General features: G+C 38.9%; 1 protein-coding gene across 2 annotated transcripts in view; it reads left to right on the forward strand.

The window, feature by feature from the left end:
• PAPPA (pappalysin 1) overlaps nucleotides 1–14,031 on the forward strand; it is a 557,592-nt gene that overhangs the window by 137,669 nt on the left and 405,892 nt on the right. The window contains exon 1 of one of the 2 annotated variants that reach the window (XM_081575790.1): nucleotides 3,752–3,844. The exons of the other annotated variant lie outside the window; for it this stretch is intronic. Coding sequence (XP_081431916.1) covers nucleotides 3,799–3,844 — 46 coding nt within the window. The 5' untranslated portion in view covers nucleotides 3,752–3,798. Of the gene's footprint in view, nucleotides 1–3,751; nucleotides 3,845–14,031 lie in introns of those variants that run through there. 2 annotated transcript variants of the gene reach the window in all.

Here is a 14,031-nt window from a genome sequence, read left to right on the forward strand (position 1 = left end):
GATCACTGCCTCCTGTACAATGTCACAAACCTCAGTCCATAGTTCTTCAGGTACTCTGTCTATCAGATCTAATCCCTTGAATCTATTTGTCACTTCCACTGTATAGTCGTAAGGGATTGATTTAGGTCATACCTGAATGGTCTAGTGGTTTTCCTACTTTCTTCAATTTAAGTCTAAATTTGGCAATAAGGAGTTCATGATCTGAGCCACAGTCAGCTCCCAGTCTTGTTTTGGCTGACTATATAGATCTTCTCTATCTTTGGCTGCAAAGAATATAATCGATCTGATTTCGGTGTTGACCATCTGGTGATGTCCATGTGTAAAGTCTTCTCTTGTGTTGCTGGAAGAGGGTGTTTGTTATGACCAGTGTGTTCTCTTGGCAAAACTCTATTAGCCTTTTCCCTGCTTCATTCTGTACTCCAAGGCCAAATTTTCCCATTACTCCAGGTATTTCTTGACTTCCTGCTTTTGCATTCCAGTCCCCTATGATGAAAAGGACATATTTTTGGGGGTGTTAGTTCTAGAAGGTCTTGCCAGTCTTCACAGAGCCATTCAACTTCAGCTTCTTCAGCATTACTGGTCGGGGCATAGACTTGGATTACTGTGATATTGAATGGATTGCCTTGGAAATGAACAGAGATCATTCTGTCATTCTTGAGATTGCAACCAAGTACTGCATTTCCGACTCTTTTGTTGACTATGATGGCTACTCATCATACTGTCATTCAAAGTCAAAGCAAAATAAGCAAATGAACCCTTGACCAGTTTGAAATTCTGAAAATGAAAGAGATTTTCTTGGGTGCGACATTCTACAAAGGGTGTAAGGAAACTTCTCTCCTTTTTTTGTTTTTGTCCTTTGTGAAGACATTTCAGGACAAGTGAGCTGCTTTTAGATCAGAAATCGTATCTTGAATAGCTACTGCATGTTTCATTCTAAGGTGGACAGAATCAGTAAGACATAATCTAAACCCCCTTCTCCCTCTGTACCCTAGCAGACAGACTTTCTGTTGTGGAAAACAAAGCTGATCTTGCCATACTTTTCTCAGAACACTCAATGGCTTACCATCATACCCAGTATAGCAAATCCCTATTTAAATTTGAGGGCTTACATCATTGGACATTTACTTCACCTCTCCAACACTATCTACAGAGGTATAACAGTAAGAAATGTGTCAGCAAAGTCAGACTTTGGATCCTTCTGTACGATATGGGAAGTATTTTGAAGTGTTGAAAAAGGAGTGACATGTTTAGGTATTTGACTTTATTTTTTCTTTCATTTGTCCTGATGACATTCTCGGTGACACCAATTATATATATGTTTTATCTCTTTTGTATGTCTTCTGTAAATAATTTTTCCAATTACTTTTTCAGTTGCTTTTACTTTTTTTTAGCTCACTTTTCTCAAGTCTATAGGCTTCTATAGCTCTAGCATTACTTCTCCCATAGAGACAGTGCTTTTAATGCAGATTTCAGTGATAGTTATATTTTTTTCACTTTTATTTCATTCCTGACCTTTTTGCCTAGTTCATTTATTTTATCACTATTGTTGCTATTCCTTGAATTCCTAAATATTTTCTGAGCCTTTATTTCACAAACACGTGTGTTTATATCTTATAAATACAGCAAAATATTTGGTAACAAATATTTATCTGTGGTAAGATTTTTGAGGGTATTTGTCGGTTGTTATTCCTTTGTAAATTTCCTTTTCCCCTTTCTTCTTGCTGGTATTATTTTAGATCCTATGCTGACTTTTCTTGTATTAACATAATCATTGAATAAGGTTTGCTTTCCCTTTATTGTGCTTTTGTGGAAAATTAGTAGTGATGGAAGAAAAGTGCCGTTAGTAAGACTCACCAACTCACAGTGTAACTCCTTGCAATACATACTGTGTGTGTGTGTGTAGGGATGTAAAAATGAGAAAGAGGTATAAACTTTATTTCTTTTTTTTTGTTTTGCTGTTATTGAATTTTGTTGGTTTTAGAAAAAAGAATAAGATTAGAGGTACATATGCCTGCATGCTCAGTCATGTCCAAATCTGTGACCCCGTGGACTGCAGCCCTCCAGACTCCTCTGTCCATGTGATTTTCCAGGCAAGAATACTGGAGTGGATTGCCATTTCCTCCTCCAGGGGATCTTTCCATCCCAGGGATTGAACCCAAGTATCTTGCATCTCCTGCATTGCAGGCAGATTATTTACTGCTGAGCCACCAGGGAAGCCCTAGAGGTAGATTTAATTTTTCTTGAAAAGCAAAGTGAAGCTGTGTGTTCTCAAAGATCAGTCTAGCTGCACTGAACAGGTTGAAGGGAGGCACGGAATGAGGTGAAGGAGCTATAAGAAGACTATTATAAAATGCATCTCCTAAAGTATATGATGGTTGGTGGTGTTGATGATAGACTGAAGAGAATGAAGGTGAAATGGTGATAAGACTTCATGATTGTTCTAGGCTCTGCCCTCAATAGCCTGTGATCATTTCAAAGGCTGGAGATATGCTTATTAATCTATACACTCCCAAGGTCCCAAACTAGACACCAGGTAAATAACAACAAGTACTTAGTACCACCAGCCAAGAATGCATATTTTAATTCCAATTAATTAAAATATTGCCCTGAATTAAACATTTTATATTTCTCCTTAGAAAGTGCAGGGGTCACGGCAAAGGAAATTTGTGTTAGACATTCTTTTGGGGGGTGTCTCTGAGATTATATAGCTTTGGTTTTTTTTGAGCCCTTTAATGCTTTGGAAGTAACTGATAAATAATTTATCTCTAAATATCTGTTTCCACATTTTTAAATGGAAACAATAATAATAATGCTACTACTAATAATAATCTTGATGGGTTCTTCTTGGGATGAGTGAGTAAATGTTCAACATGCCTCTCACAGGCCTGATCTATTCTAGGTAAATTCCTACAGGAGCCCACACTTACTCTTTCTCTCTCCGTTCTGTAAAGGGGTCTCAGGTTTGATTTGCTTCTCATCTTAATCTTGCCAGTACTGCCTCTCTTTATTGCAGTCCTCTCCACAAAGATTTGCAGGTATCTGTTTATGTGCTTGTACCCCTACTAGACCAGGGATGGTGACATTTTCTTCTCGTATCTACTGGCACCTGAATATAAAGGGTCTTCAGTACATTCTTAATAAAATAATCGGTTCCTAAGGACAGGTCATTCCTATCATGACTGAGAATGCAAATAGTCCTCCCTTCTTCCTTTCTTAGAAACACAAGGATTAAAGCAAGGCCACCCACAGCCTTTGATCCTTGGGTTTAATAGAGAGGATCAGCTGTAACAGAAACAACCCAAATGTGCCATATTAGGAAGACTATGTTTCTCAGACATATGGGCTTCAATGAGCAAGAGTCACAAGCTATCATGTTTTGATGAGTCATAAATGGCTTTAGTGTCAACCAGTTCCAGAAGAAAAAGAGAAAATAGCTTTAGTTCATGAAAGACTACATTCCATCAGAGAAGATACATATTTCTGAAGCAGAATACAGCATCTTACGAAAACACAGTCTCTCTCTGTAAATGTATAAAGTAAAGCAAACTTATCATCTAAAAGCTAGAGTATTTCTCCTTTGAAAGTGTAATTTGTTACTTAGTAAGCCCTTTATTTTTATTCGGGAAATTGAATAGTTGTAACTAACCCAACGGAATTGTGCTTTGTAAAAGTTGGCCTCATACAAATCAATTTCACTTCCTTCTCTCTAGTAGTGCCATAGCTCATCCTAGCGAGACAGTCAGTTGGCAGTTGTTTTCCGAATTCCTGCAGGGTTCTCAGCAGCGCACTAAATGATGGATGGCTGGAGAGTTGATGACTGAGGATGGGGAGAGGAGTGTCTACTGTGAGTTTAGTCACCATTTTATTAAAGCTGGCAGAAGAACTATTGCCCTTCCTAAAGTCTAGCAATGCTTTTATGAAAACAAGCATTTTTGTAAACTAATTTGTTTTTATAGCCAAACTAAATGCTATGAACCAAACTAAAATTCTGACTTTACCCCTTGTTTGTTATAATGAGGGAATAGCTGTGTATTTGTGAAGGCTAACTATGTACTAGGTACTTCTCATGTTCTGCAATTTAACTTTTATTTAAAAAGGTTAAAGGGAGAGGAAAATTTAGCCTGGTCCATAAGAAGTCAGAATTATTTTATTGACTTATTCTATTCTTCCTTAATTAATTTAAAAATGACTGAAAGTGTGTATTACATATTTTACAAAGACCAAAACATTTTAAAAGAAGATACATAGGCAATGATTCCCTTTTATACCCTAGATTATTATTATTAGAAGGGCAGACACATTTAAACTTTATCTTTTTATTTTTTAATTTGGATTATTTTATGGTTACAAACATTTTTAAAAAAATCTTATCTTTCTTATCAAAGATAAGAATTTGTATTTTTTCCATATACAAACACATTCACACACATACTCTAATCATGACCTTCCAATATAATTATATCACAATAATACCTAAAATACTCTACTGGGTCCCTGGTGTGCTTACATTTTAAAGATCTTACCACTGCATCAAACTTCACTGTGTAGGTTAAAATTGCATTCATACCTATATAGTTGTATAGTTACAGAATTATTGTCCCAGCTGAGCCACCAGTTTTTACACTGTGATTACATTTCTACTCTTGTATTGTTTTTTTTGTTTTTATTGGAATTGATAATTTCCTCCTTTTTTAACTTGCTTAATTTCTAATATGTGTATGCTTCTAAAGTGCCTGCCGTTACGTTAGTCTGTATTTTCAGCAGGGCTGCTAAGCCCCTTCCAATGTGAACAACAACAGTACTTAGCGCAATCAGCTCTAGTTTCTGTTTTGGGGGTTTTGTTTTTAACTGAGTATGCCACCTCTCGTGTTCTTTGTCCCCCAGCTCCTATGTGGAATGGTTGTTCCACAGCTCTTTCATCTGTCCTCCTGAGACTTTTCGTCTTCATTATTCTATTGCTTCCCTTTCCTTCTCTTCTCCTATTTTCTGTCCAAGTCTTCTTGAATTTTTGCCTTCCTCTTCCTTGCTTTCCTCCCTCAGGTTTTTTGAGAGCATATCCTCTAATTCTTGAAAAAAAAATGAATAGGAGAAGACCATATATGTCTAAATTTTTTTCACAACAAATAGCATTTATGGATAATTTTCATATAGAAATTTAGGTTGCAAGGAGAAGCATAATAGACCACAAGGCCACAATGGTGAGGAAAGACCAGATCATTTAGGACCTTCTAAGTCTTGGTAGAAAGTTTGAAACTTATTCTGAATGAGATGGAAAGCCACTGGACAGTATCAAGTAGCAAAATGTCAAGATGTAATTTTAGTTTTAATTTTGAAAATGTTCTTTTGCCATCATATAAAGAAATACTATAAGGGGGTCAGAAGTAAAGCATAAAGGTCTGTTGAAACTGACTGAAATTATCTAGGTGGAAGAAATTTGTGTCTTGAATTTCGATGGCAATGAAAGAAGAGGCTAATGAGATGGCATGAGTATGTCGTGAAGAGTGATGCCATTTGATCATATCAAAAAGACTGGAAGAGAAATAGCTTGTGGGGGGATAAAAGGATAAAATATAAAGAGATTTCTTTTAGTACACATTACTTCTGAGAGGAGGTGTCAAGTGACAATTTAGATATGTGAATCTGAAACTTAATTTAGACATGATATTAAAAGCTAGGGGACCAGATGAGGCTATCTAGAATAGGGGTTAGCAAACTATAGCCTGTGGGACAAACCTAGCCACTGCATATATTTGTAAATAAGGTTTTTTGGAGACACAACCTTTCTCACTTTTTCATGTAATGTCTGTGACTACTTTCATGCTACAATGGCAGAGTTAAACAGTAGGAACAGAGGCCATATGGCCCCAAAGCCTAAAAGATTTACAGTCTGCGCCTTTATAGAAAAACCTTGTTGACGCCTGACCTAGGGAATCAGTTCAGTTCAGTTCAGTTCAGTTCAGTCGCTCAGTCATGTCCAACTCTTTGCGACCCCATGAATTGCAGCACGCCAGGCCTCTCTGTCCATCACCAACTCCCGGAGTCTACCCAAACCCATGTCCACCGAGTCGGTGATGCCATCCAACCATCTCATCCTCTGTCGTCCCCTTCTCCTCCCGCCCCCAATCCCATCCAGCATTAGGGTCTTTTCCAGTGAGTCAACCCTTCGCATGAGGTGGCCAAAGTATTGGAGTTTCAGCTTCAACATCAGACCTTCCAATAAACACCCAGGATTGATCTCTTTTAGGATGGATTGATTGGATCCCCTTGCAGTCCAAGGGACTCACAAGAGTCTTCTCCGACATCACAGTTCAAAAGCATCAATTCTTCAGCGCTCAGCTTTCTTTATAGTCCAACTCTCACATCCATACATGACCACTGGAAAAACCATAGCCTTGACTAGATGGACTTTTGTTGGCAAAGTAATGTCTCTGCTTTTAAATATGCTATCTAGGTTGGCCATAACCTTCCTTCCAAGGAGTAAGCGTCTTTTAATTTCATGGCTGCAATCACCATCAGCAGTGATTTTGGAGCCCAAAAAAATAAAGTCTGCCACTGTTTCCACTGTTTCCCCATCTATTTCCCATGAAGTGATGGGACCAGATGCCATGATCTTAGTTTTCTGAACGTTGAGCTTTAAGCCAACTTTTTCACTCTCCTCTTTCACTTTCATCAAGAGGCTCTTTAGTTCTTCTTCACTTTCTGCCATAAGGGTGGTGTCATCCACATATCTGAGGTTATTGATATTTCTCCCGGCAGTCTTGATTCCAGCTTGTGTTTCTTCCAGCCCAGCGTTTCTCATGGTGTACTCTGCATATAAGTTAAATAAGCAGGGTGACAATATACAGCCTTGATGTACTCCTTTTCCTATTTGGAACCAGTCTGTTGTTCCATGTCCAGTTCTAACTGTTGCTTCCTGACCTAGGGAATAAATATGGATAAAAAGAAAAAGAAGGTCAAGGATGAGCTCTGGCATTTCCCAACATTTAAAAGTTGGGAGGATAAGGGTGATCCAGCAAAAGACACTGAAAAGAACATGAAGAGAGGAAAACCAGGTAAACCTTAGAAACCAAGCACAGATATTGTCACAAGGAGGGAGTGTTTAACTATGACATGTTGCTGAGGGGTGAACTGAGATGAGGACTGAGACTTGACCACTGGGTTTGGCTAGATGACCTGGAGTGTGCTTGACAAGGATCCTTTGCGTGGAGTATTAACAATCTAGTCTAATGGGAATGTGTCCAAGGAAGAAGGGAAGGTGAAGAAGTGAAAATAGTGAATGTGGGTAGTAAGAACACTTCAGATGAGACCTACCCTCTTTGCAGAATGTTGAGTGTATAGTAAAGTGTTCACTTATAGGCTCAAGGTTGATGTAAAATTCTGCAGACACTGCAGAAAACTACACAGGGGCTCCTCCAAGAGTTAAAAATAGAAATATTATATATTGTAATAGAATAGAAATAGCAACCCTGTTCCCAGGTTTTTATATAAAATGACTGCAACCAGGATCTCAAAGACATATTTGGACTCTCCTGTCCATTGCAGCACGGTTCACAATAGAGAAGATATGGAAACAATCTGAATGTCTGTTGATGCATGGGTGGATAAAGAATATGAGTGGTATTTTGAGTTTTGCTGTGAAGATTAGCCAAAAAAAATGAGGTGATAACTGAAAGCACGCAAAGGGTCAAAGAAAGTGAAGCATGTTGGTTTGTCAGGAAGTAGACTTGGAGATAGATTGGCGTGCAGAAGGTTTACTAGGTCATACTTTCAGAATCAACGTCTTTGGGAGAGAATGCAAGATTAAACAGAAGGTGAAGTTGGCTGAGATGAAGTCCACCAAAAGTGTCAATCAAATCCAGGGAAAGCTTTGAAGCTGAGATGGGCCTTCAGAGATGTCCTTTGATAAAAGTAGAGGGTCAGGCCTATTTACACCTTCACTGATTAGTCGTTAGATGAGGACTGCCCTAGAAAGGGGGGACACTCTTGGTCAAAATGGCCTTGCTCTACTGAGACAGTTCTAGAGGGGAATGAAAACTGAGAGCTTTTGCTCACAATCATTCCCAGTGGCTGAGAGACCAAGTCGTTCATTCCCCAAGAGGGATCTGAATGGCACATTCTAGAATTTACTTCAAAAGAGCTTTTAAAGTATGGGACTCCCTGCTATCTTTCTTTAATCTTGTCATTGCCTCTCCCAAATTGTCCTTCACAGTTTTGAAAATCACAAACGTTACCTCATGACTGAACACCAGTTGGTCCATACTTTAAGCCTTGTCTAAAGTCTTTTCCATTAAAAGACATTGACATGACATTAGCATTTACTTGAAGAACTGAGGATTATTGTTTTGGTCCAGAGGGGCTTCTCAAAGACTGCTTGTCCCCTCCCTTAAAAATCTAACATAAAAGAGATTAAGGGTAACATGAAATCAATAGCTGGTACATTTGACCTTCGGAAATAGAGTTAGGTTTAAAACTAAATGAGAGAGGAAGGAATTTTCATATTGGATGTCTTTTCTTAAATAGTTTCTATTACATTCTTCACATCTGATAAATGTCTCTCATTTATTGGCCTCTTTGTCAAATTTAAATCATAGGTGGAAAGAAACTCAATGAACCTCTGATCTAACCATCTGCCCCATGCAAAGACACCTTCTATAAATGATGTGGCTTGTGCTGTTCATCTCTCTTTGCAGGCATCAAGGAGTGGGCCTTGATGCTGGAGCTGTCATATGCTCGAACCTACAGCTTGTGTTTTCCAGTATTAAGCGAAAAATGATTCTCCCTACAATTTCCATCCTCCAGTTGTGGCTCTATATTCACAGGAGGGTTGGTATAATTTCTCTACTGAAGGAAAGCCTTTCAGAGATTTATAGGTAGCTTTTAGCCTTCTTTCTTGACCTAGCTACCCTTAATACTCCTTTTCTGATGGCTAAAATGTCCTTCATACTCATTCAACTTAGTCAACAAAGCCATATTGAATCACCTGCCCTAGGCTAGGAACAGGGCTAAATTAAATGGATAAATATGCGCCCTAAACACCAGGAAATAATTTCTACTATTTTTGTCATTCCAGTTGCTCTCTTGTGTCATTTCTAACCTAAAACAGGGTGATTCCTCTTGCTTAAGGATGTATTCTTGCTCTTCTTTCTTTCTCGTGCTACATTCTCTCCATAGAAAAGCTTAGCTAACAGATACCACCTACTGAACACTAACTCCATAACCTGTGCTCTTAACTACTAGGCTAATCTTATCTCTGATATCATGGCCCCAAGAAGCATCCAATGCCAGTCACCCCCAAATGGACTTCTGCCCTATTTGGGTTGAACTGCATCCCCAAGAAAGATATGTTGAAGCCTTAGCTCAAGCTTCACATTCTCAGAATGTGAATTCATTTGGAAATAGGATTTTGCAGATGTAATTAGTTAAGATGAGGTCATACTGGAACAGAGCAGACCCTTAATCAAATATGACTGGTGTTCTTAAGAGAAGAGGAAATTTTGGACATAAGTAGAAGATGCTATGAAAAGAAAGAAGCTGAGACTGGAGTGATGCTGGCCCATACCCTGGAATGCCCGGGGCCAGCAGAAGCTGGAAGTGGCAGGATGGATTCTTTCCTAGAGCCTTCTGAAGGAGCTCAACTGCGGCAACTCCTTGCTTTCGGGATCCCAGCCCCTAGAGCTGGGGGAGACAGGAAATTTCAGTTGTTTTAAGCTACCCAGGTTTTTTTACTTTGTTATGGCAGGGCTAGAATACTAAATACAATACCTCTAGGCTATGCCTTAGACTCATTTCCGTCTGCTCCTTGGCATCCTTCTCGATGGCCTCTGAGGCAGGTAGCATTGGGAATATTGAAGATAAATGCAGCGTCTTGCCTGCCCTCTTCACTGTGCTCACCTAACAGTGCTCTCTCTGCTGGATTTTCAGTGCCCACCTTCACACGGTCACTCCCTAAAAGGTCCTCATTGACTTTTCATCCCTTTGAAGATATTTATTGGGTACCTACTCAATACCAGACACTGGAAGAGGTGCAAGGACAATAGAACAGTCCAGGTCACTGTAGCTGAGCTGGTGCCTATGTAAAGCTCTTCTCATGGCTTTGCACACATAACCCAATAGATTCCTCATGGCCACCCCAGGAATTAGGACTAGTAGTCTACACATTTAACAGGTGAGGGAACTGAGGCACAGAGAAGTTGAGTAACTTGCATAGAATCACACAGCTTGCCACTAGAGGGCTAGGACTTGAACCTAAGCAGTCTGGCTCCAGAGTCTGTGTACTTAATGACTTGGCTTTCCCGTCTCTTGGGAGGAAGCAGCTCCTGCTTTCAGGGATGATAGAGAATTTTAGAGGCGCTAAAATATTAAAGAGATAATTGTGTGAATGAATATAGTGCTATAAGCTGTGATTAGTGTTATGGAGGAAAATTAAACAGCATTAGGAGAGAGGCTGGAGGATCACATTTCCCTGGAGAAGAGACACTTAGACTGCAATCTGATGGGGGAGTAGCATTTTGCCAGGTAAAGAGCAGAGAAAAGAATGTCATGGCACAAAAGACAGAGTACATAAACCTTGTGATGGAATCAGACCAGACCCTGGGGTCCCCCTCCTTCACACCCCAAGTTCAGTTGGTCACTGAGTGCTGTTGAATCCATTTCCTAAGCATTTCTCAACCACTCTACTTTTCCACAATCACTTCTACCCAACAGCAATGGCCTCCTGACTTCTCTCTGTGTGTGCTCACCAGAGTGCCCTGTCAGGACACAGGGCAGCCGTTATTATCATTTGAATGCATATTTGATTGAATATCTCTCCAGCTGAAAACTTTTCAGTGGAGTCATCTTGCTTTCAAATAAATTCCTAAATATTTGCCATGGTGCTCTGGGCATCTGAGATTTCAGTTTGCCCCTGAGATTTCTCTCTGTGCAGTGTCCTTTCTCAGCTCCGATAATAGCAATCCACACTCCCTACATTTGCCTTTGAAAAACACCTCCCCATCAAACACTTCAAGAGGTTCTGGTGGCTCTACCAGATACAGAACCTTGCCCTCCAGGCCACCGAGGGCATATGAGCATATGACTAAGAAGTGATCAGTCATTGTATCCCATCTCCTTAGTCACAATGACTTGTCTGAAGTAGTGGTTTTCAAAATTGAGTGTGCATCAGAATTACCTGGAAGGCTTATAAAAACACAGATTGCTGGGCTCATCTCAGAGTTTCCAATTCAGCTGGCTTGGGGTGAGGCCTGAGAATTTGGGTTCATACTAGGTTCTAAGGTGATACGTTGCCAATACAGAGGTGGAAGGTCAAGTACCGGCCAGAAAAAGCCACAGAAGCTTATGTGCCCTTCGTAAAGCTCTCCCTTTTCTTTGAAATCTATTGCTGCAGAGATGTCTGGAGTCTTTCTCGGAATGGCCAAACCTCTCAATGGCCAAAACCTCTCAATCCCTAACACCTGGCAAGAGTCTGTCTGCAGGGTGAGATAATGTGGATAAAATAGATTAAATAGAGAGGAAAACAGACCTGGGAGTTGAAGGAGAGTTTGTGCCTCATGATTTTAGACTCTGCATCTAATTATCACCAAAGCTAGTGTTACTTCTATTTTTCTTTTTTAATACGAACAAAAAGCATCCCTTGATAGCCCCAAGCCCCACCCCTCACTCCTGTCCCAAGCACATTTTCTTATTCAAATGAGAATTATGGCATTTTTTTCAAACGCTTGCAACAGATTGGCCCTGATTATAAATGCATGGCCTTCAACACCCTGTCTGATCTGTTCCCAGCCTATTCTACTCTGCCTCATCCAACTTTGGCAGCCTTTCCAATTTCTTTTGCCTCCCTGAGGACTTTCGCACATCTGTGTGTTTATTCCAGAAGGCTCTCCCCCAACAACAACTCCTGTTTATTCTTGTCTACCTAACTCCTCTTCATTCGGGTCTTCAGGAAGTCTTTTCTCACCAAATAGGTTGGTTTGATAAGCTTGGCCTATAGACTCATAGAACTACCTTGAATGACCACACAGTACCTATAGATTTGTGTAATTAATTTTTGAATTTATGTCTCCTCCACTAGAATGCAAATTTTATAAAAGCATAGACCTATGTTTTATTTAAAACTCAATCTGAAAAAAGATACATTGTACCTCATCAATAAAAAAAATCTTTAAATTGTGCTTCAAAAGACACTATGACAGAGTGAAAGACCATCCACAGAGTGGGAGAAAATATTTGCAAATCATATATCTTATAAGTGATTAGTATCCAAAATGTATAAGGAGTTCTCACAACTGAACCCAAAAATAACTTAGTTTAAAAACAGGCAAAGGTCTTGAGTAGACATTTGTCCAAGTGTGGCATACAAATGGCCAGTGAGCACATGAAAAGATGCTCAATCTCTAATCATCAAGGAAATGCAAATCAAAACCACAGTGAGATAGTACAGCATATCCATTACAATAGCTCTTATATGTTGGGATTCTGGCACACTGCTGGCACAACTACTGTAGAAAACTGTGGTAGTTCTTCAAAAAATTAGACATAGAATTATGACCCAGCAACTCCACTTCCGGTTATGCCCAAAAGAACTGAAAGCAGACTCAAGTAGATATTTGTACATTCGTGTACATAGCGGCATTATTCACCACAGCCAAAAGGGGGAAGCAACCCACATGTCCATCAGCAAATGAATGGATAAACAAAGGGTAGTATATACATACAGTGAACTATCATTCATCCTTAAAAAGGAAAGAAATTCTGATGCATGCTACATGAATGAACCTCGAAACCTTATGCTAAGTAGAATAAGCCAGACTCAGAAGGACAAATATTGTATGATTTCACTCACAAGAGTAGTCAAATTCATAGAGACAGAAAACAGAACAATGGTTGCCAGCGGCCAGGGAAAGGGAGAGGGAGGAGTTATTGTTCAACAGGTACAGAGTTTCGATTGAGGAAGATGAAAAAATTCTGGAGATGAATGGTGGTGATGGTTGCACAACAAGGCCTGTGAGCATCATGCCACTGAAATGTACATTTACAGATGATTACAATAGAAATTTGATGTTATATATGTTTCACTACAATAAAAAGCAACATGGAGAAGGCAATGGCAATTCACTCCAGTATTCTTGCCTGGGAAATCCCATGGATAGAGGAGCCTGGCAAGCTACGTCCATGAGGTCACAAAAGAATCAGACATGACATAGTGACTAAATAAGACCATGTTAAAAATATTTTCTTACCTCCACTGTTGCTTTAAAAATAGCATTTAAAATATAAAATTGATATGCCCAAACATTGTTAATAAAAGATAAGTAACTAAAAGTTATTATATTTCCAGTGCTTCTCTGGGAGACAGACAATATATATTGGCTTCTAATTTAAAATTGTTCATTTTATCAAACATGATTTGACTTTGGTTGGTCTTTTATAGTTTACGTAAAAAAAGTTGATTTTCCTCAATTTTGTGATTTAGATATTTCCCACATTGAGCAAATAATAAAGTTTGAATTTATATACACACAAAAAAGCAACAGCATCAATCATTAGTCTACTCGAGTGTGTGGCACATAATAGATTCTCAATAAGCATTATTGAAAAATGAATAAATAGTAAATGGGTAAAAAGCAAGAAACCAATGATTCTAATAAGTATATGAGAAAGCAAATCTATAAACTTTGACATGGAAGGAAGAACATAACCTCTTTGAAAGCCAAAAATAGTTTATAATTCATTACATACACTAGTGTAATCTTATTTTCTTAAGGGGAAAAAAAAATACACTCAAACATACATATAGAAAAAAAAAAAAGTCTATAAGTCCCATCCATTAATTGTGGTTGTTTCTGGAATAGAATTATGGGTGATGGACTTTTGGCTTCTACTTTATATATTTTAGTACTCCTTGAAGGTTTTAAAATAAGCACAAATTACTTCTTATATTAAGAAGTAATCAATACATATACTTTTATTTTGAAAAATAAATGCAGAGTTTGAAATGAAATGCCACACTTTCGATGTGGTCTGACCAGAGCAGGT

This window comes from Giraffa tippelskirchi, chromosome 1 (genome assembly GCF_054371585.1).
Source record: "Giraffa tippelskirchi isolate mGirTip1 chromosome 1, T2T-mGirTip1v1.2.pri, whole genome shotgun sequence".
NCBI classification, from domain to species: domain Eukaryota; kingdom Metazoa; phylum Chordata; class Mammalia; order Artiodactyla; family Giraffidae; genus Giraffa; species Giraffa tippelskirchi.